The sequence below is a fragment of the Podarcis muralis genome, chromosome 5 (genome assembly GCF_964188315.1).
Source record: "Podarcis muralis chromosome 5, rPodMur119.hap1.1, whole genome shotgun sequence".
NCBI classification, from domain to species: domain Eukaryota; kingdom Metazoa; phylum Chordata; class Lepidosauria; order Squamata; family Lacertidae; genus Podarcis; species Podarcis muralis.
Window position 1 is genome coordinate 63,287,047 of NC_135659.1, and position 25,676 is coordinate 63,312,722.

At 42.5% G+C, this 25,676-nt stretch overlaps 1 protein-coding gene across 2 annotated transcripts in view; it reads right to left on the reverse strand.

Annotated features, from left to right (window-relative positions):
• Positions 1-11,102: 11,102 nt before the first annotated feature.
• The window catches only part of PLXNA2 (plexin A2), a 398,388-nt gene continuing 383,814 nt past the window's right edge, over positions 11,103-25,676 (reverse strand). For both annotated transcript variants that reach the window (XM_028734447.2, XM_028734448.2), the window contains exons 30-32: positions 23,786-23,998; positions 23,038-23,188; positions 11,103-20,598 (exon numbers count right to left, since the gene is read on the reverse strand). In XM_028734447.2, coding sequence (XP_028590280.2) covers positions 20,503-20,598; positions 23,038-23,188; positions 23,786-23,998 — 460 coding nt within the window. In that variant the 3' untranslated portion in view covers positions 11,103-20,502. The remainder of the gene's footprint in view (positions 20,599-23,037; positions 23,189-23,785; positions 23,999-25,676) is intronic.

Below are 25,676 nucleotides of genomic sequence, written 5' to 3' on the forward strand. Positions count from 1 at the left end.
TATAAATGCTGGAAGCTGCCCAGAGTGGCTGGGGCAACCCAGTCAGAGGGGTGGGGTACAAATAAATTATTATTAAATTATTATTAGCAGCTCTCTATTGGTGCTGCAACACTTGCCTCTCTCCATGTGCTCCTCTATGGGACCAGAACAGGACATTTAGTGAGATTCATTGTGATAGTCCTTATCTAGCAAGAGTAGGTCCAATATAAGCTGAAGTATTCTGGGTTGGTGCTGGTAACTGGACTCTGATTTGACTTTTCAGGGAGAGAATGCCTGATCACCTTACTTGCATTAGCACCTTACTTATTAGCATGCCACACACAAAGTCACACTATTTGTTCATGTTGACCAATATTGTCTATTCCGACTGAGGCAGATCTCAGGCAAAAAACTTTTCGGCCACCTGATCTCTGCAGGCAAAGTATCTGCTCTGCTTCTGAGATCTGGCCCTGACTTAAATTTAAGTCTCCCATATTCAAAGCCAGCTTTCTCTATGCATTATATGAGAGTTGCTGCCTATGAGATATGTGATCTGAATTTCCCTAAAATTACGTGTGTGATTACAGAGATTGCTAAAGATTATACAATTGCAAATTCTTTTAAATTAGTTACAGACAATTAGAATTTCATCAGGGTGATGAGAAGTGGAGCCTCTATCAGTGGGAGCATCCTACAAGGGCAGAATTAAAGGTCAACACATGGGAAAGTCAGCATGCCAGAAATGCTTAATGCTCCAAATGGCCCATCCTCCAGTGGGAAATGGGAGGTCATAAAGGCCCAATTTGGAAATGGGGAGCAGCAATTTTTTGCTGACCTTTTTGATACTTAAATTCACCATTGGGTCCTAGTACACCACTGGCAATATGTGCATAATTAGTGGAATACTGCACTCAGATGAAGACAATAGAGCTGGTTTTTTTTCCTTTTAGAACCACTGTGGGATAAGCAAAAGCACATTCCCATCACCTTACTCTCTTGCTAATGATGTCCTCGGTGCATCCTAGCTGCTGAATGAGTCTGGAATTTCCCACAAGGGAATGCAAATAATCAGATTCCATAAATAAGCCATTTTGGGTTGGGTTGGGGAGTTCACTCATTAGGCCTCAGGAGGGGCTTATATGCCGGCCCAAAAGCTAAACTCATTATTAGGAGAATAAAATATTCAACTTGTGAATCTTTCTCCAAGCAGAAGAAAGAAAGCTCTGAAGATCTATGTGGTACAGAGTACTATGGACTACATTGATCTGCCTGCCACTAGAAATGCCACTGGTAAATTTAAATTTCAAATGATCCATCTATACGTGGTAACTCAAAGGAATACTTATTGGAATAAAAGGCACTGGGTTTTGGGGGTTTATTATTGTCAATTTAAAACAACCATCTGTGATTAAAACCAATTACGTGACACCCTCCAGCAAAGCGTTGTAGAGATGGAAAGATGTTGGGATTTCAACAACTGCAGGTCAAAATTAATGTAGTGATTATGTTTGATGATTAAAAATGCCACATCTATTAGCTTATCTTGAAAGGCAGGCAGGAAGAAACTGAGAAATGTTCCTGATACGATGCAGCTTAAAAGGACAGAGAAAAGGCTAAACAAAAGCTGAGACTGGCAATGAAGAATGGAGATACCTGTGGGAAAATTCCAGAAGAGTAGCCATGTGAAACAATGTAGAGAAAACAGCAGAGTTGTGCGTCATCTTAAAGAAGAACATGTTTTTGTGGCATGAGCTTTCTTCACTAGATCCTACAATTCTATGATAACATGAAGTAAACGGGAGAATAATTAATTTGAGCATCCCTGCTCTTGGCTTTCTGATGGCAGTTCCAGGATATCCTGAGTCTTGGTCTCAGTACTCACCATGCACAACACTGATCATTGCACCAAAACAAACAATTGATTTTTAGTGGAGCTGTCATGTCAACACTGTACCCAAATGGCCAGCCAGACATTTTAATGCTTATAAACACTCATACTTTACCAGGCATGCAAGAACCTATATTTTTGAAAGAGCTCAAAGACATAGGAGAGAAAAATAGTTACATGTAGATTACAATCCTTACAACCACTTTCACTGTAGCCTAAGATTGATAATGGTTGACAGAGCTTGTGAGAAGTGGTGGAGAAGATTTCCAGAACCTTCCTCTCCAGAGAATGCTGCCATTTGCCCTGTATGGGCTTTCTTTCCCTCTTCCGCGAGATCATTACAGTTGTCATATTCTCTTTCTGCTGATTTGCAAGGAGAAGAGAGGAGGTGGGGAGAAATTTTGGTTTCTGATTGCCAGAATAGGCCTTTGGGAAGTGTGATGTGGTAAGCATAGCAGCATTGTGGATTTTCCAGTTGTGATGAACAGCAGAGTCTGTTGATGCAGTCCCTCAGAATCCCACCAGAGTGCTGGAGCCTCTCTCTGATAAGCTACCAAGACAGCTAGCTAGAAGGGTGTGTGTGTGGAGCAGCACTTTGGGAGGGAGAATAAAACGAGCAATTTCTGAGGGAGTTTGGAGAGGGGAATAGAGAAGGGAAAGAGCTGCAGTGAAATAGGGTTTAGTTTGAGAGATAGGGCTTGATTTGAGATTGGAGATAATCATTAGGATAGGGTTTGTCCGAGGGAGAATTGGTTCTGATTTGAGTTGAACTAAGTAAAGCAATGAAAGTGAAGTAACAGAAACTGAGCTGAGCATTTTACCACCTATTCGAGAAACCTGAACATCTTCTTGAAGCGTAACAACTCATTTTTAGCAAGGGAAGTTTATGAAAAGCTGAAACACTATTGTGTTTAAGCATGTGACAACTTTATACTGTATTTAAAATAATAAGTTAAGTTCTACCTGAAAAAATGCATCTTCTGACCCAACTTTGTTTCATGAACCCCTTTGGTAAATAAAACTTTTCTTGTTTGTTCAGCTCCTGCTGGAGATTCCCTGAATCAAAGTTTCCCTTGCACAAGAACACCCCCCCCCCCAAGATAGCCTGTGGTAAATTGTAGAAATTTGTTTAATTGGCGTACTGTGTGGTGGGTCTGCTACATATTAATTGGTGGCAGTTAGTCTGTGCTTTCTTTACCTAAACAAAATCCAGGAGGGAGACAGACAGCACTGGGGATGAGGGAGCTTGCAGAGGGGTTAGGGCAGCAATCAAAGTCCATTGGATGACTGTTTCTCATGAAAGGTTTACAAAATCAAATTCTGAAATGCCATCCTCACCTAGATTTTCATCTAGGTGGTTCATAAGAAAGAAAGTGAAGGAAGAAAATGGGAAAGGAAAAGCAAAGCTGACAATTAAAATCATCTTTTCTAAATGCTGGATTCCTCAGAGTTCTTGTGTGAGCTTGTCTTTATAACTACATGATAACTGTGCAACATTAAAGCAAGCATCGTGATCCTGTTCAGGCAGGATTAAACATGCTCCTTAAATATGAGGAAAGGGCTAGTTTCCACAGGTTGCATTTTGAAGTTCCTTCAGAAGCTCTTCTGGATGCAGGTCCTGGGCTCGCCATGTTCGACAGGAGAGGTTGATAGGGTGAGGGCTTTGAGAAGAGCACACTATCTGCATTTTATATTAACTTTCCTAAGCATCATTTGACCTTGTCAGTGCAGATAAAGCCCTGTGAAGTGCACACTAGACAAAATGTAATTTTAATTAAGTATAGTTATATCCGGCCAAGGTGGCATGGAATACAAATGACCCTGCCACCACGGAATCCTCCTTATTCCCATTAAAATTTCTTTTGTAACCCACAAGGCCAAAAGAGACAATGGCCTCCCTGAGGAAGGATTTGGAGAAGGAATTCTTCATCTTCTGGTATCTGATTGCCTGCACTACTGAGATGTCCCTGAAACTCACAGCCGAATCTTAGTTTCTCCAGAGCACTGAATTGCAGGAGCTTCTGTTCTGTTCCCTTCTCATCACTTATTTGGCTTGTTGAGAAAGACACTTCATATCCTGATTTGTTTTGGCTGTGGTACAGTGAGCAGCACAGAGTATACCCCTTGTGTAACAATATATTGTACACACCTGCTGTGGTGTTTGTGGAGGCAGGCCAAAAGCATCCTGTGTGAATGTAAAATCTGACAAAGTTCTCAGAAAATTAATTTGTCATCACCAGATGACTTTTTGTTCCGCATCTGAAATGTCATTGGAACGGCCGCACTAAAGAGGTACTAAGAACGGTATATGTTCATAAGAAGAATGAAAAGACTACCTTGATAAAAATATATATTCAGCTTTCCACAGTTCACCATTAACAACATTCAGAAGTAATGAATGGAAGACTAAAAGATACATTAAGTATCACATGAGCATTCTCTGTACGATTGCTCCCCTTGGCAATAACAGAGCCCAGAAATTGCCCAAAACGCTGGTGTTTAAATGCAAAGGCTTCTGGTTCCTGAAAACATGGTGTGGTTGCAAATTAGAGATTGACAAATCTTCCAGACATGCTTAATGTGAATCATGTTCCTTCTTCATACAGTACAAGGTGGTAATTCACCTAGGTTCCTTCTTCACATCATTTGAATGAACCTTTGTGACTAATAATGCTTGTGTTCAATATTGTGGCTCCTGAATTTTCTCCACTTTGGATTTTAAGCCCATCCCTCCCTCTCCACCTTATGAACTGCTCAGTTGTGCAGCTTGCTTCAATGACTCTAGCAGGTGTGGTGCGGTTCTGCTCTCCCCAACCCATTTAAGATTGCTCAGTCTCCCCAGTCATTAATTCTCTATCAATGGAGGAGAAACCACCAAGAGCTCAGGAAAGCCTGCTATTTTGTGCCTCCAGAGAAGTGGCAGACCTTGGGGTCTCAAATTTCAGCAACACCTTGTGTGATTCCAAAATTCACCTCTCCCCAACTTCTTGTGCTCCGTTCTAAATCATAGTTGTGACATTCTCTGTGGTACCCCTGAGGCTTGTCACCCAGTACAACCAAACCAATCATGCTCCCCTAAATCTGCCTCTGTTTGTAGCCCATCTCCAGCCTATTGCCACTTTTCTACGCTGAGCATTCTCCTAGCTACTGACTGCCTTGTGATTGGCAGGACAATGCCAGCTGTCAGTCAAGATCCATCTGGGGCAACACACTCTTAAAAATTGACTGTTTCCACACAGTCCTTTGTCCCTTAAATGACTTTAAACACGGCTCCTTGTAAGGAGACCAGAAGCCTGTTTGTAAGAAGCTATAACAGAATATTCAGTAGGAACTTAAAATGAAACACGTTGTTTCTTTTTCATGTACCATTCTGTTTTAACCTTTGTCCTCCTGTTTTGTTTTTAAATTCTTAATATACTTATTCCAGTCTCTCATATACTTAGGCAATTGTTTCATGGTACATATGTATGAGTGGCGCTTGACAGAGAAAAGCAAGCTACTTTGATCTCTGGGGAGGGACACATTACGCTGGATGCCATCTTGATTCCCCTTGTATTTCCCCTTGTATTCCCCTTGTATCTGCCACCGCAAAAACAAGCAGGCTGCCCCTGCGGCCTAGCCAGGGGCCCAGCAGGCCGCCCTTGCGGCCTAGTCAGGGGCTGTGCCACCCGCTCGGGCTGGCAGCGCCCCAGACCGGCGGCTGGCAGAGACAGGGGAGCCATGCTCACACCCCCCCCCCCCCGCTGCAAAAACAAGCAGGCCACCCCTGCGGCCTAGCTGGGGGCCTAGCAGGCCGCCCCTGCGGCCTAGCCAGCAAAAGCTGAAAAGGCCGCTACGGCCTAGTGAAAGAAAGAAGGCCGCAAAAATGCAGCCTAGCCTGGTGGAGGGGCCAAGCCCCCCCCAGGCAAAACGTGAAGAGGCTGGTTACTTACCTCAGTCCGGCTGCCTTGACACACTCCTGGTGATCCTGATCCTGGAAGGAAGAACAGCAAAAGAGGCTTGGGCAACTGAGACAGCCTCTTTTCTTTTGGCCTTGGGCCCACCCCCGGCTGGCCGTCCATTGTCCTCTCTGGCAGAGGACTGGTCAAAGGCCGGCCCAAGCAGGTGGGTGGCTCCCGCCCAGGTGAGCCCCGCTCGGTGCCACAAATCCCGCCCACCTGTGGGGAAGGGAGGGCGGATATTGTCTCGGATCTTTGGGAAGCACTCCCATCCAGGGTTAGAGGAAGCACAATGGGTGTGGTGGCAAGTTGGTACAGGCTGACCTACCCAGTCTGGCAGTTATGGAAGGAAAGGAATATCAGGTCTCCCACCCTTCTGTTATAGCAGGTAGATCCCCTCTCATTCTCCAGTGGTGGGGTGTTGGAGCAGGGATGTGCAAGGGCTAACACACTGCCACTTATTCCATAGCAGCAACAATGATAGCATCTCCGGGGAGCTATTTGCCAGTCACCTGCATGTCAAATCAACAAGCTTTTCTCAGAGAGAATCACACCAAATAAGCTAAGCTAAAGAAGAGGTAAACTGCATAGCATACTTAGCTAGGGGTTAAGCTACAATTTTCATTTTGAAAAATTCCAAAATCCACCAGAGTGCTTCTTCAGGCTGACTGCTAAGAAAGAGGAGTGAGGAAAAGGCTAGCTTGGTGTTTATAAGACATGGTGAATCCATTAGTCAAAAAAACATTTATTTTTGTTGAGTGTTAAAAGGGCTGTGGCTAAAGAGTGCTTTAGAATTCATCACTTCACTACTGTCCCCCCAAGCACATTGCAACAATGCTGGAGGTTCTGGGCACCCACCAGCCCTTCTCCTTGTTACACTGGCAGAGGGGGGCAGTTGCCACTGCAGTAGGCCGGGGTGAGTGGGTGTTGAAGGGTTTAACAATCACAAATCGTAGCAAAAGAAAGTAAGGGAACTTTTTGGTGCACTTTCAATTGTAAATCACTGCCTCCAATCCAAATCAGTCCGGGAGAATTTACCCATCACTATGCTGGACTGCTGTGAGGCTGTAAGTTTATTTTCTAAATGAAGTCATTTCTACATTCTGAAAATTGGACAGTATCCCCCAATAAAGCAATGTTCTGATCCATTAACTCTCTGCTGTTCGCCACACTGGAACTTGATGAGGAGCTTTTATTGGCAGTCTCTCTCAAAATATATTAAAAAATCTGAGCTTCATTTTGAGATGAGTGAACAACCCCCCCCCTCCACCTTTGTCCTGGATTAGCATATTTCCTTTCTGCCCTCCCCAAAGGGTCTCCATTTCTCTGTCTCTTCTCATCACCCAGAGTAATTTGGGGCTGTTAGAGAAAGTTCATTGCTGTAATTGCAACCAGATTGGTCATTAAAGTTGACAGACAGCTGCTGGGAAAGTCGCTCATTGATTCCTGCCACTCAGAAGCAGCTCCCAGTGCCTGCTCAAAGGACAAGCTGGGAAAGGCAGTGCATTCTTTCTACCTCAAGGAACAATAGTTTCTGGGGGAGAGCGTGCTCAGAACTCATGCCTTCATATGTAAACAAGGTTCACATGCAGCTTTGCTAAATCAAGCCAGACTAGTCAGCAAACGAAAGATTCCCCTGGAGCTCTCTCTTATGGTACAAAGTTGGTAATGCATTTTTGAAAGATTACGCTTTATCCTTGCAGCTGAGAGAACAGCTTACCTCCCAGGATCTTTAGGAAAACAGGAATACCATACATTGTGCATAGGTTCTCAGTTCCTGGTTAAGATTGCTTTTCTGAAGCGGAACTCCCTAGCTCCTTCTGTTCATTTAATAATATGAAAATGGATGGGCTGAGCCCTCCCTTCCACTTGTTTGCAGTGACACAGATTTGAAACCTGCAGCTCAGGAATTAACTTGTTTTGCGACATCATGGAAATATATACCACCACCACAAAAATAGTTCACAAGGACTAGACTGAGATGAATGTTTGCTCACCTTTAATCTGAGGCTTTAGGTTAGGCATTGCAACCCCATGCACATTCACCTGGCAGCAATTCCCGTTGAGTAAGTAGGACTTTCTTCTGAACTGGCATGCCTTAGATTGTACAGTTAAATATCCTCACTGGAAGCCGGGTTTTTTTGAAAGGGGTTTCAGCAACCACAGGAAGTTTCCTGATCTAAGTATTTGTTCACTGTCTTTAAAAGTTATAAAACTTCCCCCTGGGGAAATCTAACTAAATTGTCACTACAGGATTTGGACCAGGCACCTCTTTCACAGGGGAGCAGAATAATGTTGCTGTACCAGCTCAGTTCCAATTGTATTTTCAAAAATGTGGCCAGATACAAGAGAGGCCCTCCTATACCTAGAATAGCTGAGTTGAAGGGACTTTCAACAGGTGTAGCTTGCATCATTAATAAGCAACACCTGCTGCAATTACCTCCTCCAAACAACTATTACAGGTGCAGGAACCCTCTCCTTTTTTGCACTTGGCCACCTTATTTTCAAGGCACCCCTGAACTCTTATGGTTGACAGTTCCTCCCTCCACCCTTTCAATTTTCATGAGAAAATTGTGTGTGTGTGTGTGTGTGTACACATGCGCGCACACACACAGCTTTTTCCCCATGGGGTACTCAAGGGTACAGAGTACCAGCCCCTCTTTTTTTGGTTGTTAAAAAGTGTGACACTTACAGTAACAACTTCATGGTGAGTACCGGGTCATCTGTGATTCAAGAGCAGGGCTGTAGCCAGCATTTCTTGCTTGGTAGATCAATGACAAAATGAATGAGAAATCAGTTATTTCCTGTGAATCAACACAAAGCTTTATGTGCCCATACGTGTGTGATTTTACACTTTACCATCCCTAAGTGCTTCTGAAAGTCCTAAGGGACTTTGAGATAAAACAATGAAAGCATATCTAATGGGCCACAGTATTTGTTAAGTGGGGAGAGGAAAATAATAGAATTATAGAATTGTACAGTTAGAATGGACCCCTAGGGTCATGTAGTCCAACTTCTACTAAAGCATCCATGTGACAAGTTTTTTACAGCATTAAAAATTGTGGCATACCTTGTGGTAAGACCCATCATTGCTGGGTGTTGTACTCTTCTTTTTGTTGTAATTTGACTGTGTTTGCTAGCTTCATCTAAGATTACTTTATGCTGCTGGTGGACACAAGTTTGATTTCTCTGGTGTCCAAATAAAGGGCTATTGCAGCAGAGTACAACAGAAAACAGGCAAGACACATGGATATGTTATCAATTTTCCAGAAACGAAAACAAAAAATCTCTCCCCAGCATCCATCAATAGTTCCTTCTGATTACTGCTTCCTGCTTAATAATTTAGAGAAAGTAAATATATGCAGCGGCGTAGCGTGGGTTGTCAGCACCTGGGGCAAGGCAAGTAATTTGCGCCCCCTAACCCGGGGCAAGGCAAGTAATTTGCGCCCCCTAACCCGCCGCCGCTGCCAGCTTATTCTTGCTGCTGCCTGGGCTGGGGTATTTACGGTAAGGTAGCCACAGCGGCGGCGGTGGGTCCATGTCAGGTGATCTGAGGCGAGTTGCCGCTGGCGCTGGCGCCCAAACGACGCCGCTTGCCCGGAGGAGGAGGAGGGCAGAGAGGCGAGGAAAATGCAACATGGCCCAGCAGCTGCAGCAGCAGTGGCAGCGGCGGGGCTGTGAGGAGGGGCTGCCTGGTGCGCCCTCCGCGGCCCTGACGCGCGGGGACCGCGGCGAGCGCTGAGAGCCGCTGCCAGCTCGTCGGTTCCGCGAGTCATAGGGCTCTGCTACAGCCTGGCCCGAGGCTCTTCGGCAACTCCGGAGGCGGCGAGCGCCCCCCCCCCCGATGTTGCGCCCGGTGCGGCCGGCCCCCCTGCACCCCCCACGCTACGCCACTGAATATATGTAATCTAATACACAATGTGAGCAGGGGGAAACAGCTCAGTGAAGAATGCCAGCTCACAACTGTCTTGGTGGCGATCTTACACGCCAGAATTTATAATTAAAGGATCTGTGTACATGTTATGACTATTGTTCAGAGGTCACTTGAAACAGCATCTGCTTGGTGTCTTTTCCATAACATGCATCATGTAACACCACTCTCTGTATGATCCTGACTTAATTGTATAGACTTGGAGAGCTTGGTTGTGGGTACTCTCCATGAGAGGCACTGGTATCACATGGAGAGAAGTAATATGTTACTGAGGTGGCATCACTCACTGTTTCAACATGAAGATGATTTTGCATGCTAATTGGAAGTCCCATAGAATGTATAGAACAAGCAACAGGATTGACGGAATAGTCAACAAATAGTCAAATGAATACTAAATTCTCTTGGAAACCTGATCTTAAGTACTCAGCTTAATCAAGCAGCTCATTCAATGTCTTGCCTTGAAGATTATGCCTTTGACAATTATAAATGATGCCAAGTTACATGCAGGACCAGATTTCTCTGGATGAACCAATAAGGGGGACGGGGATAGCTTCCAAGAAAATCACCAAACACACTAGCAACACCACCCAGCATCATATGAGCACACTTGCAGATACTCACATGTTGCACCAGATAACCGGTGATGTTATCCAGCTGTTCAGGTTATTGCTGATTTTCTGACCTGCTCTGCACCTACATAGGCTTATAAGCCTTCTATGCAACACCCATTCTCTAAATGAGGAGTGCATGCAGCTCCTCATTTAGAGAAGGAAGCGTATATATGCCATAGAGAATTTGGAATCTGATCAGGGTGTGAATTAAAACACAAGTCTCTTGCTATAAAAGGCTAAATGTGAAGATGCATATTCTTTGGCTATAGGAGGAGAGATATCGTGGAAATGTCCTCCTCAAGATCATACAGCAGGCCAGGTACAAATGAATGTGCCCATACCCTAAAAGGAGAGTCAGCACAGAAAACAAAATCTCCCCCATTATCACTCCACAACCTAAAAAGTATTTCCTCACTCTTAATTATTTGACACTCACAAGTATTTCTCAATAGTATGACTTTTTTTTTTAGAAAACAGTTATTGCTGGGGAAAATGTTTCTTTGTTAAGGAAAAAAAATCAGTACATGTAGCTAGATGGCAGTGTTTAACCTTCTTCTTCTTCAGCCTCTTGAGTTTTAAGTGGTTGGCATGCTGCAAAAATAAATTGGAGATTAAATATTTCGTTTCGCATCTCCCGTTACTGATTTATTACTGGTGCAACACAGCAAGTAAATATCCCTCACTGGTTTAGCAAGTGCAAGCAGTAGTAAATCCTACCTATCCCAAGCCAAGCTCGCTCAGGAACAAGATACAGATATTTTTATCCAGTAAACTTTATTTATATATAACAACAGTACAAAGTGAGTCCTTGGATTGCAAAATAGGAGTGTTTCATATTTACAATAGGTACACAATAATATATTAGAATAACAAAAACCTTTTTTCCCCTTGGAACATTTTTTTAAATACTTCAGCTTTCTTACATTCCCCCCCACAACACTTGTAAAAACAACAAAAACCAGACAACCATCTTAAAAAAAAAAAAATATAATACAGAACTCCAGTGTGTCAAGTATAAAGGAGGAGGAAGAGGATGAGAAAATGTTTAGGGTAGTGTAGAGTGGGTACATGTAGGCTATGCAGTCCAACAGCCTTACCAGACTTCTGCAGCAATTCAGTTCCAGGAATGGGACAAATTAAATAGAAGCCCTTTCTCATGCCACCTCAAATCTTCCTTACAGTACTCAACTGGATCATTATTAGAAATCCCACCAGATTAATTCCACAAGATTTGGGTCCTCTCTATTATTATTTTTGATATTAGTGCAGCTACAGAACGAAACATCAAATGAGAATAAAGATTCCTTGTAGCACAACACTGGAAAGGAATCCACCGAGCATGGCATCGTCAGGGCCCCCATCCATTTTAACAAGGCTTGGTAGGAGCTGCTCGGTGGATTCGGCCGCCAGTGCTATCCGAACATACTTGGTTGTAAATAACCCCCATCCTGCTGTCAGGCACAATGAAAGCTTATGGACAAGACCTATATCATGCTCACAATAAATCTAGAAAGTGTTTTGAACATTTCAAAACAAAAGCACCATTTCAGAAACTGTTTGTGCAAAGTACGGTCCCTGTAAACCTTCCAATATCTTGTTCCAAGATCACCGGGACATTATCTAAGCAGAATGTTGACAGCAAATTTTGAAATGCCAACTATTTTTACTTTTCAGAAATGGTACTAAATTTTGGAGAATTAAAACTGACAGGTACCAAAGTTCCCTTTTTACTTATGAACAAGTTGTCAAGTGTATTTTGGTATCTCCCCCTCCCCAATTTTGTAGTATCCTATTAAAAAAGCGTCCATTTTTGGCCAACAACATGGTTTTAAAAAAACAACCATATGAAAAGTTGGTTTAAAAATTTTGCTGACTTCTCTGAATGAAGCACCACATGCCTTGTAACAAGACAAAACAAAAGATATGGAAGGTTTAAAGTGTCCACACTTCTGCTTGTTTATTGGTATAAATGTATTTTTCAGACTCAGACCCTCATCAGGTTTCATCTGCGAAGGGGGGGAATACACAGACAAGAAGGCAAAACACAGACAACATAAAAGAGAAATTCTGGTCAAAAACAATAGACAAACACAGACACCTAAGCATTAACCACATTGAAAACAAACTGTGTTTCAGTTACGTGACCTGATTGATTCCATATGTTGAAAAACAATGGCAGTCTCAAATGACTAGATGAGATGAATTGCGTTATGTTCTTCAAATTTTCCTGATGCTGTGTTTGTTGCTAATAGGAGCTGAACACAGCATCTAGGCAGATTCTCTCCCTGCCTGCATCTGAGGTAAGGATACAGATGTACCACAGAGCCTTGAAATGTTATGGGGGGAGCTCTCTACATTGATTCCTTATGAAATCCCTTCAAGATGGTCACCAGATCTGAAAATTGTTTACAGCAGGGCTGTGGAAGCTGTGGCCCTCCAGAGGTTGTTGAACTACTGCTCCCGTCATCTCTGACCATCAGCCATGCTGGCTGGGGCTGAAGTTCAACAACTGCTAGAGGGTGACTTGTTCACCATCCCTGGCTTACAGAGGCATAAATGATTACACAGGGTTCTGGAGTTCATTTGTATCCTCAATTTGTCTGGAAACACTGCTTATGGTTCCCAGGATGGCTTTAGGACAGGGGTCAGAAAACTTTTCCAGCAGGGGGCCGGTCCACTGTCCCTCAGACCTTGTGGGGGGCCAGACTATATTTTTTTTGGGGGGGGGAATGAATGTATTCCTATGCCCCATAAATAACCCAGAGATGCATTTTAAATAAAAACACACATTCTACTCATGTAGAAACAGCAGGCAGGCCCCACACATAACTCAGAGATGCATTTTAAATAAAATGACATATTCTACTCATGTAAAAACACGCTGATTCCCAGACTGTCCACCAGGCCGGATTTAGAAGGCGATTGGGCCGGATCCGGCCCCTGGGCCTTAGTTTGCCTACCCATGCTTTAGGAGGAAAAATGAGTGCACTTTCTTTTTTGCACTTCTGATGTAATGTATCAAGGGAAAATTTGCAATCTCTCTTCTGGTGAGATACCTGATTCCTAGCCCATTCTTCTCACTCTGAGAGAACTGGGGAAAAAGATCCCCATTTGCAAGTGACATAAGAAGTCCAAAAAGAGAAAGAATGGCTGACTCATGCTTCTTCTCATTTCCTAGTATTGTGAGATACTGCTAGTTATATATACTAAGTGAAGATGTACATTTGGAAAGGGGGGGAGGAAAGTCACAGAAGATCTCAAGAATATTTCAAAACACTACAAAATCCGTCAGAGACATATTTTACTGGAATTCCACAGAACCATTTTTTAAATTCCGATGAAGTCTTTCAAAAGGAAATACATTCAAAAGGTGTTTCAATTTTAAAACATTTTTTTTTTAAAAAAATCTTCTAAAACTGAATGACCTGCATTTAGATTGTGGCCTTTCCTTAGCACATTTGTTTATGGGCTATGATTTCTTTCAGAAGAGTAGGCTAATGCATTGAACTCAAATTAACATCCCTTGATACATATCCCTGTCTACAAAGGTAAGGTGCCTTATCTGCATTACACTGGCAAGGTATGAGGTTGATTGGTAGTCATCACACACAGATACAAAAGGAGGGAGATCTGTTTATTGTTGATAGTTTTGGAAAATTCAGTTAGCATCTTGAAAAACGATGCATGTCTCTTGAATATTTTTCACTTAGCTCCCACTGCTGTGCTCACTGGATGGGATCTTGGACAGATGGGTAACAGTTAATGGGAACCAGAACTAACTGGGGGAAGAGAGAGAAGTTATCTCTGGAAACACATTTATTATTTAGAAGATCAGACTGCTCACTAGCAAGTAAACATATACAGTTAGCATCTCTCTGTATTGTTACTGGCTTGTGGTTTATAGTACAAATGGAATGCTGAAATCTGATAAACTCTAGCTCTGCTGGAGTTTAAATGGCTCTTTCATGTTGGGTATTTATTCTTCTCCAACTGCTCCTGCTGCTGTGTCCTTTTTCACCAGGGTTGAGTCTCCACTCAGCCTCTCTCTCCTCCCCCAAAGCTTAATCAGGTCAGGCTATTTTTGTTTCATTTTGCCTGTTGAACTGACTCCCATTGACAGGTGACTGTAGATAATACTGGAGCCTAAAAGGAGGGCTGAAGGGGAAGTCACAGCACCTGCCGATGCTAATGGGAACTGCTCTCATTCTTACGCAAGTTGAAATAAGAGTTCTCTCAAACTGGAGCCTTCCAGGGATGTTCTCAGTCCTTCATCCAGGTGTAGAGCATGGCAGGCAAGAGCAACAAAACACATGCCACTATGCCTTTCCATTATGGCAACATTTGCACACTGGAGGCATCCTATGACGTTGTCTACCTCTAACTGGAATGGTTGCAGATGAGTTCCATTCATCCACACTCTACGCAGCTTAGGTGAACAAACAGGACTACTTGGAGAAGAACTGAAGCACAGTACCAGCAGCTCTTGTGTTTGGGTGGGAGGAAAAGTTTAAGAGAAGAGACACTGCACTGAGATGCACAAATGATATATCAAAACTTTGGCCCCTTTGTTAGGCTGATGAAATTTTGGGGCAGTTCATCTAGACTATGATGACAAATGATTTCACTTAAACTGAAGTAAACTCAAATGAGTAAGTGGGACCATTCTAGCAAAGTATCTGCTGCTAAAGGGGTCTGGGAGCCCTTCTAGCACTTTGGCAGAGGGCAGAAATGAGCTGTCCTGGCAGGCATTCTTTTGACCCAAAATATTATTAAGCGCAAGGAATGGGAGGACACTTTGATAAAAAGTCCTACTTTATGATGTCAGCCCATGACAATGATACTGAGTCTAGAAAACATGGAGGTACGACAAATAGGGAAATAGACTATTTTGGAAGGAGATTTACAACTGAGCTTAGATGGGGCTGCACTCCCTTTTAAGAGCAAAGTCCACACTAAATAGGCACTAAATAGGAAAGCTTAGGTGGCTGAGGTGGGTTGGTATGCTCTTTGCCAGCTTAGGGTAGCTGTTGGCACAGCAGCCCATCTAGATATGTGTACTAGTTGCATCTGTGTTGTTTGTAGGATTGCATTTGCAGAGAGTTCAGAAACTTCAGCTACTGCAAAATGTAACTACTCAAGTTCTGGTGGAAGCCAGGTGGTCAATTCAGGTGACACATGGCAACAGCTGAACTGGCTGCCTGTGCATTTCTGATCCCAATTTAAAGTGCTGTTTATAATTTTTAAAGCATTAAAAAAGTTTGGGGCTGAGTCAACCAAAGGACCACCTTCATTCATAACAGCCTGCCTACATGTTATGATCACCAACCACCCTTCTTAGGAGAGAGCCTCTTCTGCAGTGGCCCCACACTGCTGGTATACATGGCCACTGGGAAGACTTAATTGTTACAGGCTTTTTGGAGCACATTAAAGACCTGGCTTTTACATGAGATATTTCCTTTGGCTGTTTCATGGTTCAGTAGCTGGTTCAATATGTGTAATTTTGGGTCAGACAGGTATTGTTGTTTTTTAACTACTGCTGGCCTTTATTATGTATTTTCAGACTGTGACTGTACTGTATTTGATTTTACCTTGTTTTTACCACTTTGAGAGGGTTTCTGTCTTTTAAGGTGACCTAAACCTGTTTTAAATAAATTAAATTATAAACATTTTTGCAACACAAATTGTTAATTTAGCCAGAGGCTCTTCTCAGAACAGCTGTAGCACTTTAGCTGTTTACCCCTTCTACCACACTCTAAATGATCATGGAACCTATTACTGACAGAAGGGTCCATTGCTTTGGCAAGTGATGCGGATGCAGAATTTTAGTGCTGGGAGGGGGGAAAAAACCCCCCACTACAGCAGGGGCAGGCAAGTGTGCTAACTAGATGGAATTTTATTTTATTTTTTAAAAACGAAGGCCTTCAAAGGAAAGAAGCATTTGATTAGCACATCACTACCCCTTGCAGTGGGCTCTTTGATGGCTCTGGATAGCACTCATCAATGGAAGATTAAATGGAATTATTCAAACGGCCGTGCTAGGCACAGAAATTCCAGAAATGACGTCTCTGGCTTTGATGTGAAAACACCTGAAACAGAGCAAGCTGGGACTCAAACATCAGGGGAAGGAGTCACTGACACAGATAGGGAATGTCACCTAAGGCAAATGCAACGGCTTTTAAATGCTCAAACCCTGCTGCTGTCCAAAGAAAACAGTATTTGAATCTTACCCCACCATACTAAAGCCATCCATGAATCAGGCTATGAAGCAGCCACAACTGGACTGTTTGGTAGCTGTTTGGTTCCCATATTTATTTAATTGTGGAGCAGAAATTCGAGAACGACTTGTATTCCCAGTTCAGCTTTAGATAAATTTCATCCAGCCAGAGGGCAGAAAATACTAGAAGAAATGATACCACACAGGAGATCCCTTCCAGCCTTAAAAACTGTGTGTGGAGATCATCAGTATACAACGGAAAAGTGTAACTGTAGGAAGCAATGCTTATAGTTAGGGGGCACTTGCAGACAGTGCCTGAATCAGCATGCCTGACACCTGCTAACAACAAAAGGATCAAGCCAATTGATGTGCATTTTGCCACTAGATGGCTACACAACCTAAACCAGCAACTCTAGTGTTACCCACCCCTTCTAGATAGTACCTCTGGGTGAGTTACCTCTTCCTCTACTTTTGATTAAATACTCAAGAAACTGCAGCCTCAGTTTGGAAAGATGAAGGTACACCCATACAGAACATCTGTAAAAAGTGAAAATCAATAAAAATGAAAGTGCACTGAAGGAGACCTAACATGATCTAATTGTGAAGTACCTGTAATTGGGTGAAGTGGAAATTCTTTTAACAAAAATTGGCTGTTAAACATTAACAATTAAGTTCAGGAACAGAGGAGACAAATCTGCTCTTGCAATCAAACTCACACTGCCAGACAGTACAGAGGTAACACTCTGGAAACCAAGCTGCCCTTCTTCTGAGATGCCTCCATTCATTTGGCTCCTGGTCCCTGTTCCTGCCAAGTCAATGTAAATCAGAGCTTTCTGGCTGCAAAGCTTTGGCTGCTGTGAATGTCAAAGGCTTTGGCTTATTGCACAAGGTCAGTCATTAGTATTTCTTTCAGGCTATTAATAGGGCCCAGGGAAACTTATGAAAGTGAATTATCAGGGGGAAAGTGGGCTTGGCACAGCTTTTAATGAATTATAATTAAAGCAGCAAGTTGCTCCTTTCCTTTATCCTTTTGCTGGCAGCATTCAGGATAATGATTAGAAAGTAAAAATTGGGGATTCTCACAGAGTAAGGGATTTAACGTGCAACCCACTCACCCTCAGCCTTCTGTGGAAGCAGCTCCATCTCTCACTATAGGAAATAGGGGTAGTGGCATGGCTGCCCAAGCCATTTAGTGGCAAGAAGTGTCTGCTCTACCAGAGAAGATGCTCCTTCCTCATATGGTGAACAGGATCTTAATAATGTATGAGCCTGCTCATGAAAGGACTCCACTCAATAAACAGGAAAGAGGGCTGAGGTGGTCCCTCCCCTGATACTGCAAGCCTCCCTGACCCAGTGAGTATGGACAACTGAAGAGAGGAAGCCTACAAACGGACAGCTCTACGCCTGTGCACTTCCACGCAATTTGGAAACCCATTCATGCAGAATTCCATATCTTGTGGAAGCCTATGCACATAGAGCTCTAGAAACATAGGCTCCCCCTATTCAGATGTTCATGCTCAACGTGGGGGGAGGGAGGTGCACAATGTCATGGGTAGGGCCACCAGCACCACCCCACTTCCTAATTGCATGGAGCCCACTTCATGCATATAATAGTACCTTCCAGTGCTTCTGAAGTCTAAATCCTGCTTTGGACTGATGTGGCAAGGATAGGCCCAGGAGACAGCTGAGATATATAGGTGCTATAGAAGTGAGTTAGGAGCAAAAGCCTTTGGGGTAGGGGTGGGGATTCACCTAATGACTCCTCCTGTCAGTGGAAGCACTGCACAATGACTTCCACTTGTGCAACATGGCTTTAACCCTCTCCTCCCCATGCTTGCCACTATCCTCCCAAAAATTGATTCAGTGTGTGTGTATGTGTCCCAGAACAGTACGCAGGGGGAAGAGAGCAAATTTTCAGCTTAGCACAATGTTGAATTCCTCCCTTGTTTTTCTAAAAATTCCCTTCATCAAACAGCTATACAAAGTTACTAAATGGTTACTTCATGACAACTCCTCCCCAAACACCTTTAGGTTTTCCAGTACAGTACTGGTGCTCTGGTAACCTATAACGGACAGGCGATAGTATCCACTGAATCCATCAAGAGCAGCTGTTTTAAACCCTAGACATTTAATTGCCTTATGCTGAAAATGCTATACAGTTTGGGAGGTGGTGGCACAGTCAGAATGGTCATACATGCTGGTGTCACAACCAGCTTCTTCCTAGACCTCGCTTGAGGGAACCATTCTACTTATCTCAAATCCGACTCAGATTCCAGTCACGGGATCTGAAACCGTGTGGTCGATAATCTTGCCTTCCATTAGGCCTAATTGTCTTGCCCCAGTCACCCTTCTTAGCTGCAGCCTGCACAAATATCAATATTTATTACAGAGAGTAATATTTACAGCATCCCACCTGCTACTTGGCACTCTCGAAAGGGACAAGAAAGCTTTGGTCTTTTTCTTTTTTAAAAAAGGAACAACAACAACAACTCACAGACACCAGCCTTCAACTGATCACTAAGAAATGGGCTGTTAGGGTCAGCTAAGAAACCTAACCCAAGACAGGACACATGGACAAAGACAAAGACAACAGCCATTAACAGGCATGTAGAGTGTGCCATTTCCTTTTGTCTCCCTTCCCACTAGACATAGAAGTCTTATGCTTGACCTTTGCATGACCTTGCATATGGTGTGAGGAAAAAAAATGCAAATGCCATTTGTCCTGATTGCATAAGCACCAGCGAATCCAATGTGGGAAAGCAATAAATATGTTGCCTCACTAGGTCTACGTTGTTCAAGTATTACTTGCTGTAAACATTTTTTCCTTTACTGCAAGAAATCACATAGTGACTAGGAAAACAACGGCCCAAAAGCTAACCAACCCACACCCCAAGCAACTAAGAAAGCCAATTAGTTTTTACACAAATTGCACCTGCAGAAGCCCACAATGCACCAGTTTCAGTTTAAACCACTCACAATTTCCTTAGCTTCAAAACGGACAGGACATTCCTTAGGAACACAGTTGTCAAATACACAGAGACAGGGAGGAATCTCTTCAACAGGGAGAAGGTTTGTATCAACGCAGAAGAGGAATGAAGGACTTTCATAAAATCATATGCCCCTCCAACGGTAAATAAGGAGTATTAAAAAAATATCTGTACTCTATAAATACACAGCTGAAGATGAATTTCAAGACAGATGGGCTGAAGGACTGGATGGCTTTTCCACTCAGGTACATTTCTGCTAAGTGCCTCTTGCAGATACAGACTGCTGGACTTTCTTTCCCCAGCTGCACTATTTGAAAGGTTTGGTGCAAATTTGTGCTTGCGGGGCTTTCTGTAAGTTCCCAGGCAGAGGCATAAATGGAGTTTTTCAAACATTCCCAAAGGCGTGAAAATCCACTTGCGAACCATCCATCTGAGCCACAGACAACGGGGATCTCATGAGATGGGAGGGGCAGTGTATGCAGCGGAATTTTTTCAATGGGATATTTGATGTGGCCACTGTGGTTTTTGTTACATTTCATTTTTTTTCTTCTCTCTTTCCTTTTTCTTTAAAAAACAAAACAAAACTTTAAATAGCATTTTTGTTATCTCCTAATATACATCAAACAACTTTCATGCAAAGCAGCAGTCATGGAGGAATCTAGGCTTCCCAGAACCTTTCTAGGTGTACAACTTGAGGAACTCAACTTCTTGGCAAACCCAACTGGTTTCTTTTTTAGATGCGCCATTGTTACTGGTTTTCTTCTGTCCTTTTGGCTGAAATCTGATGATCGAATTTTGAGCTACGTATCTGGGCTAACATCTCTTCCTCGGTGGAGGTTGTCACAGTACTTTAGGTGTGTTCCCAGCAGCCTCCTTGCTGGTTTTACTCAGTTCCCAGAAGTTTTTGAGGCAACTACTTCCATCTCTTTGTTCCAGGAGTTCCTGCTCCTTTCTTCAGCTCTCCATAGACATGGCACCAATAAGCTGTTCTACTTTGTATGCCAAGCGCTGCCGGCGCGCCTGCTCATCCTGCTCCAGAGCCCCGATGATCTAGAACCAAGATAAATGCCAACACGTTAGAAAGAGCAGAACTAATAATAATGAGTCAGATTAAATGGAGAGAGGGATGGAAAAAAGGAAAGATAGAAACAAAGAAATGGTTTTAGAAAATCTAGATGATTTTGGTATTTATATATATTCTGCTAAGAAAACTGCGTTGATTCTATTCTGTGGATTACACATAAAACCAAAAGTGGAGTTCTGCTGGACCAGAAGTCCAGCACCTTGATTTCACAGTGGCCAACCAGATACATACACAGGAGTGATGTTCTGACATTTCAGTCTAGCTTTGTTAGTAGTTACGATATATATACACCTGTTACTTTTTTTAGAGAGCTTGGAAGATGCATGAGGGTAGATGACCAACCTAATCCTAGCCTTTAGCTGTATTTCCCCCCAAGAAAAAGGTTAAGGGCAAAATGACTGCAAAGCAGAGTGCCACTGCCTTCACCAGCCCATACACATTTTTGTGTTATCACAGTGGTGCACATTACCAGCAAAAAACACAATCATATTCTGGATGCTACATTTCCTGTATCATTTAACAAGAAAGTAATGAGGTTCTCATCCCTAATCGGCAAATGGCTGCTGCACAGTACCACGCGCTTATACATGCAATTAAATGACAAAAGCCTTGCTTTTAATGGTTGTAATTGCAAAATAGGCTTTTCTTGCACTGCAAATTAAAGGGTTGAACAGATGGTGGGAACTTGGTTTCAAGTGATGCATCCATCAGAAGAGCCCATGCTGCCAGCAACACTTTGCAAAATAGATTGTGTTTGAGTTGTGCCATACTATTCATTTCTGGGGGGAAAGGGATGGTGGGACAGCACCGTAGGTCAGAATGCTTTTTTGAAAGCATTTGGAGAGCAGTTCGGCTTTTCAAGCAGCTTTTTTAAAATAAACATTTAAACCACAACTCTGCTTTCTCTGACGACTGTGATGTAATTACATAATGATGAAGAGTAGTCACTAATTCAATTCTTTTTGAAATAAATTTCGATAATGGTAGATAGTGGATAGAATCACAAATGAGGCAACCTGACAAAGATAACTAGAAATTATCATGGGTCTCAAATAACACTTCAGAGGGTGTTTTTGGGGTTTTTACGTCACATTTCACAATAAAGCTATTTTATAACACATGTTTTAAATCTACAATACTACAGGGATTTACAAGCTCATTTATAGAAATTTAGAGATGACTGCTTTTAGATTTCAAGATTAAAAACTAGCCCATGTTATATTGGTGCCTGTGATTAGGGACTTCTTGGTTGTGGCATTCTGCTTATGGAATTCAGGAAGAGTCCTTTACCTTTCTCTCTTTTTGACACCATTCATTTTATTTCCCCAGGCTTTTAACGGTTTAGTTTTTAAACCATTAGGATGTGATACATAAAAACTAGGAGCATGCATGGTTTGGGTTCTTTTGGTTCCAAGTTACACTAAGAATATGTTTATGATATATGGGACCAGAATCTCAAGAACTGGACATGTACCTTTCACAGACAAAATGCCACAATGGCAAGCTGTTTTTAAAACTCAGGTGTTTCAAACACATCTTTTGATATGGGATAACGGGGTGTGTGTGTCTGCTGTTCAAATACAGCTGAAGGGCTTTTGACCGGGACCAATTTCTTTTCTTAAGTATCTTCACTAGAGTTCCCATATTTCAAAAAGTAATTTTGGAGCTACTGTTAAGGAAAGTCGGCAAAAACGACACTGCCGACATAGATTGCCAGATTTTCCTGGACATTTTACGATTTCCGCCTGAACACTGCTTCCAACTGCAGTATTCCAAGTATGTCCGGGAAATTCAGGACGTAGCGCAACCCTATCTTCCTGATCACTGACTTATTTCTGAGCATCATTCAATATGCTTGTGCTAACCTTTAAACCCTTCATGGCTTGGGACAAGGTACAAGCCTGACTGTGCACATAGACTTCACCAGCTGAGTTGAAAGCAGCTAGGGAGAGGGCCTTCTTAGCTGTGGTGCCCTGTTTATGAAATGTTACTACTAATATTTAATATTGTAAATTGTTAAGGCTGCAATCCAAAATATTTTCTTTTCGGCGTTGGTGTGTGTGTGAAATCCAAAGGTGGTTCAACTGCTTAGTCCTATGTGCTGCAGGATAGAAGTGTGAGCAGGCTCCTTAGAGCTTCAGTCAAATGTATTTATATCCTTCCTCAAGCCTTTCTGCTCAGCATGGAAAGACCAGGAATGATGCTGGTGGGGTTGTAGTGGGGGTGTTGAAGGGACAGCATTTATGTCTTTGTGCCCCCTACATGATTCCACTATGCCCCCCCCCACTGAATAGTAACTGAATAGGCCTTGTGTGTCTTATCCATCGAGTTATGGCAACAACACTCAGGTGCCTCAAGAGACAAATAGTTCCTTGGGCCCCTCCAAGGAAGAAATGTTTCCTCACCTCCTCACTGTATTTGCTGACATAGGAATAGATTTCATTGAGTGCACTCAGCATGTTGAAATCAATAGAGTGCAGGCGTGACTGTTCTGCGAGGTAGGCATTCATATCTTGGTCACTGATGGCTGGGAGTTTTGCAATGTCTGCATAATACCTGCAAAAGAAATGGAAAGGAATACATGAGAATGGTGTACTTTGGAAACAGAAAGGAATGTGTATATTGCTAGACAGATAGGTCTTGTAGGGTTTATAAAGAAGCTTAAAGTAAGTTGCATTTTTTCAAATAATGGATATGTTGCCACATGCCATGTTAACAGCATTACATAAAAACTAGCAACTGCTTATTTCTGAAAAAACAGCAACCCTGTATTACTTAGTAATGGAAAACGAAACAAGCAACTCCACTTGTAGAAATACTTTTGGAGCTTGAGAAGAGAGAAGAGCAACTGATGATCAAAGAGTGAAAGCTCAGTCAAAAACTAAAACAGCACTAGAATGAATTGAAAGAAAAAGAGGAAAGTACATTAGGAAGCAAAACAAGAACGTGAATGGGAGAGGACACTGTGGTTAATACTACAACACTTCCAGTATGTGCAAATAGATATTTGATGACACAAGAAGACAACACTTTTCTGTCTGTGCTAACCCAATGCAGCAGTTCTCAGTGAAAGTACCACAGTAACTGCATACTTGGGAGAAATTTGGAGGAAGCAGCTCACAACATAGTAGGCATTCATTGATCCCCACTTACCTCTCTACCCAGCTTTTATAGCTGGGTATGTCCTTAGCATAGAGCAGCTTGTTGGAGGGGGAGTCCTTGCCCAGGCGGTGCTCTGAGGTGGAACAAGAATCCATAAAGGTCTGAGCCACGACTGAGAGGCAGGCATCTGTGATACTTCCCTTATGGATGTCAAAGACGAACTGTGGATTTTTAATTACATTCACCCAGAAACGGAGGGGAAGGCTGTAGAAACATAAGCACACATTACAAGTTCAAGGAAGAGAATAACATATCTTCTCTCACCAAAATTTTCTTTTTCTTTCTTTCTTTCTTTCTTTCTTTCTTTCTTTCTTTCTTTCTTTCTTTCTCCTTCCTTCCTTCCTTTCTCCCTCACAAAATAGTATGCAATGCCCACAAAAAATTAAGAGTATATGTTTAGTAAGAAAGGCTCCACGCAGTACAGAAAAAGAATCAGAACCAGATTACAATGGGAACTAAACTGCAGCCAAATTCAAAATCGTTTTCCTGTAAGATGTTAGGAAAAGTACACAAAATCAAATTTGAGCGATTTTCTTGTTGCACTGTTGTTGTTTTTTTGTTTTTTGTGTGCTGAACACTCACTAGAGTGATTATGTTTTCTAGCCAGTTCTGTGCAAATCCTGTTCTATGGCTACTCTCCAAATGGGTATGTGTTTGCATTTAATATGTTAATAGGTTCCTGTTGCATATATTGTGCCAATAGGCTCATCCTATGTACCCAGAGCCAACTCACAATAAGTTTTTTTAAGAGAGTGTCAGCCCTTCTCTTTAATTTTTAATTAATCTGAAGAGAGCCGGTGTTGTGTTCATTTACTTGCTTGTCTCTTTTGCTCATAAAGGCCAACATTATCCTCTGAGAAAAAACAAAAACTCTGTGTTCCTATTTTTTAAAAAAAATGAGTATCTGTTTCAAACTCCAGGTAACCATCCTCAGAAAGAGAATTATACATTTTGATTGCATAAATGTTCTTTACAGAAGTTTGTGAATAATGGCTGGTCCTAGGCATGTCAACAGCTATTTTCATCCATTGCTGGAGAAAATTAGTGATATTGCCATACTTGATAATTCCTTGGTCTAGAAAGTAAACTTGGTGACTTATAATTCTTGCCTTGAATACAGCTGCAGGTGGTGTGGCAGGGCAGAGGTGCTCACCCAATCTCTTGGCAGATGAGTCGCTGCTGCTTACCAGGAGAGGTGAGGTGGTGGTGAAGTGCAAATGACTGGCTGAGCCAACCCTGTGCTCCTGCCAGTGTGTTTGCACTATGCTACCCTCTCTGCTGCCTTGCCCCTCTTGGTAAGTAGCAGTGACTCACCTGCTGAGAGGTCAGGTAAGCATCTTCGTTTCACCATGCTGCCCACTACTGCTTAACCACTGAGTATTTCTAGGGAATGGGTTTTTAATTTATCTCAGTATTCAGTCTCTCAGATTCAATCTTAAGCAAGGGATGGCCTCAGATCTTGGAGAGCCACTTCAAGTCAGAATAGATTGGGCTATTTCCTATGTTTCTATGCCAGGAGGGAAAACTGAGTTGCATCCTTCCCTCTGGCAGACCAGAAGAAATGCTTTCCCCAGGGAATTCCCCTGGTGCCAAACTTGTCATCATTTCAGATGTCAGGCAGAGATGTTTATGTTTTCCTGGAGATTTAGGCTGCAATTATATGCTATTGTGCTGTGAAATCTGTTTTTAATAATGTTTATGCAATTTTTATTTTTTTATTTTTTTACTTGGGTTGTAAATCACTTCAAGATTTTTTAAAGTGGGAAATGAAGTATAAATTGAATAAGTCTAAACCTGTCAGCAGGTAAGGTAAGGTTGGGGGGGGAAAGTGTAGTGATCTTGAGTATCTATGAGAGATTTAGGGACAGGCAGACAGATTCTG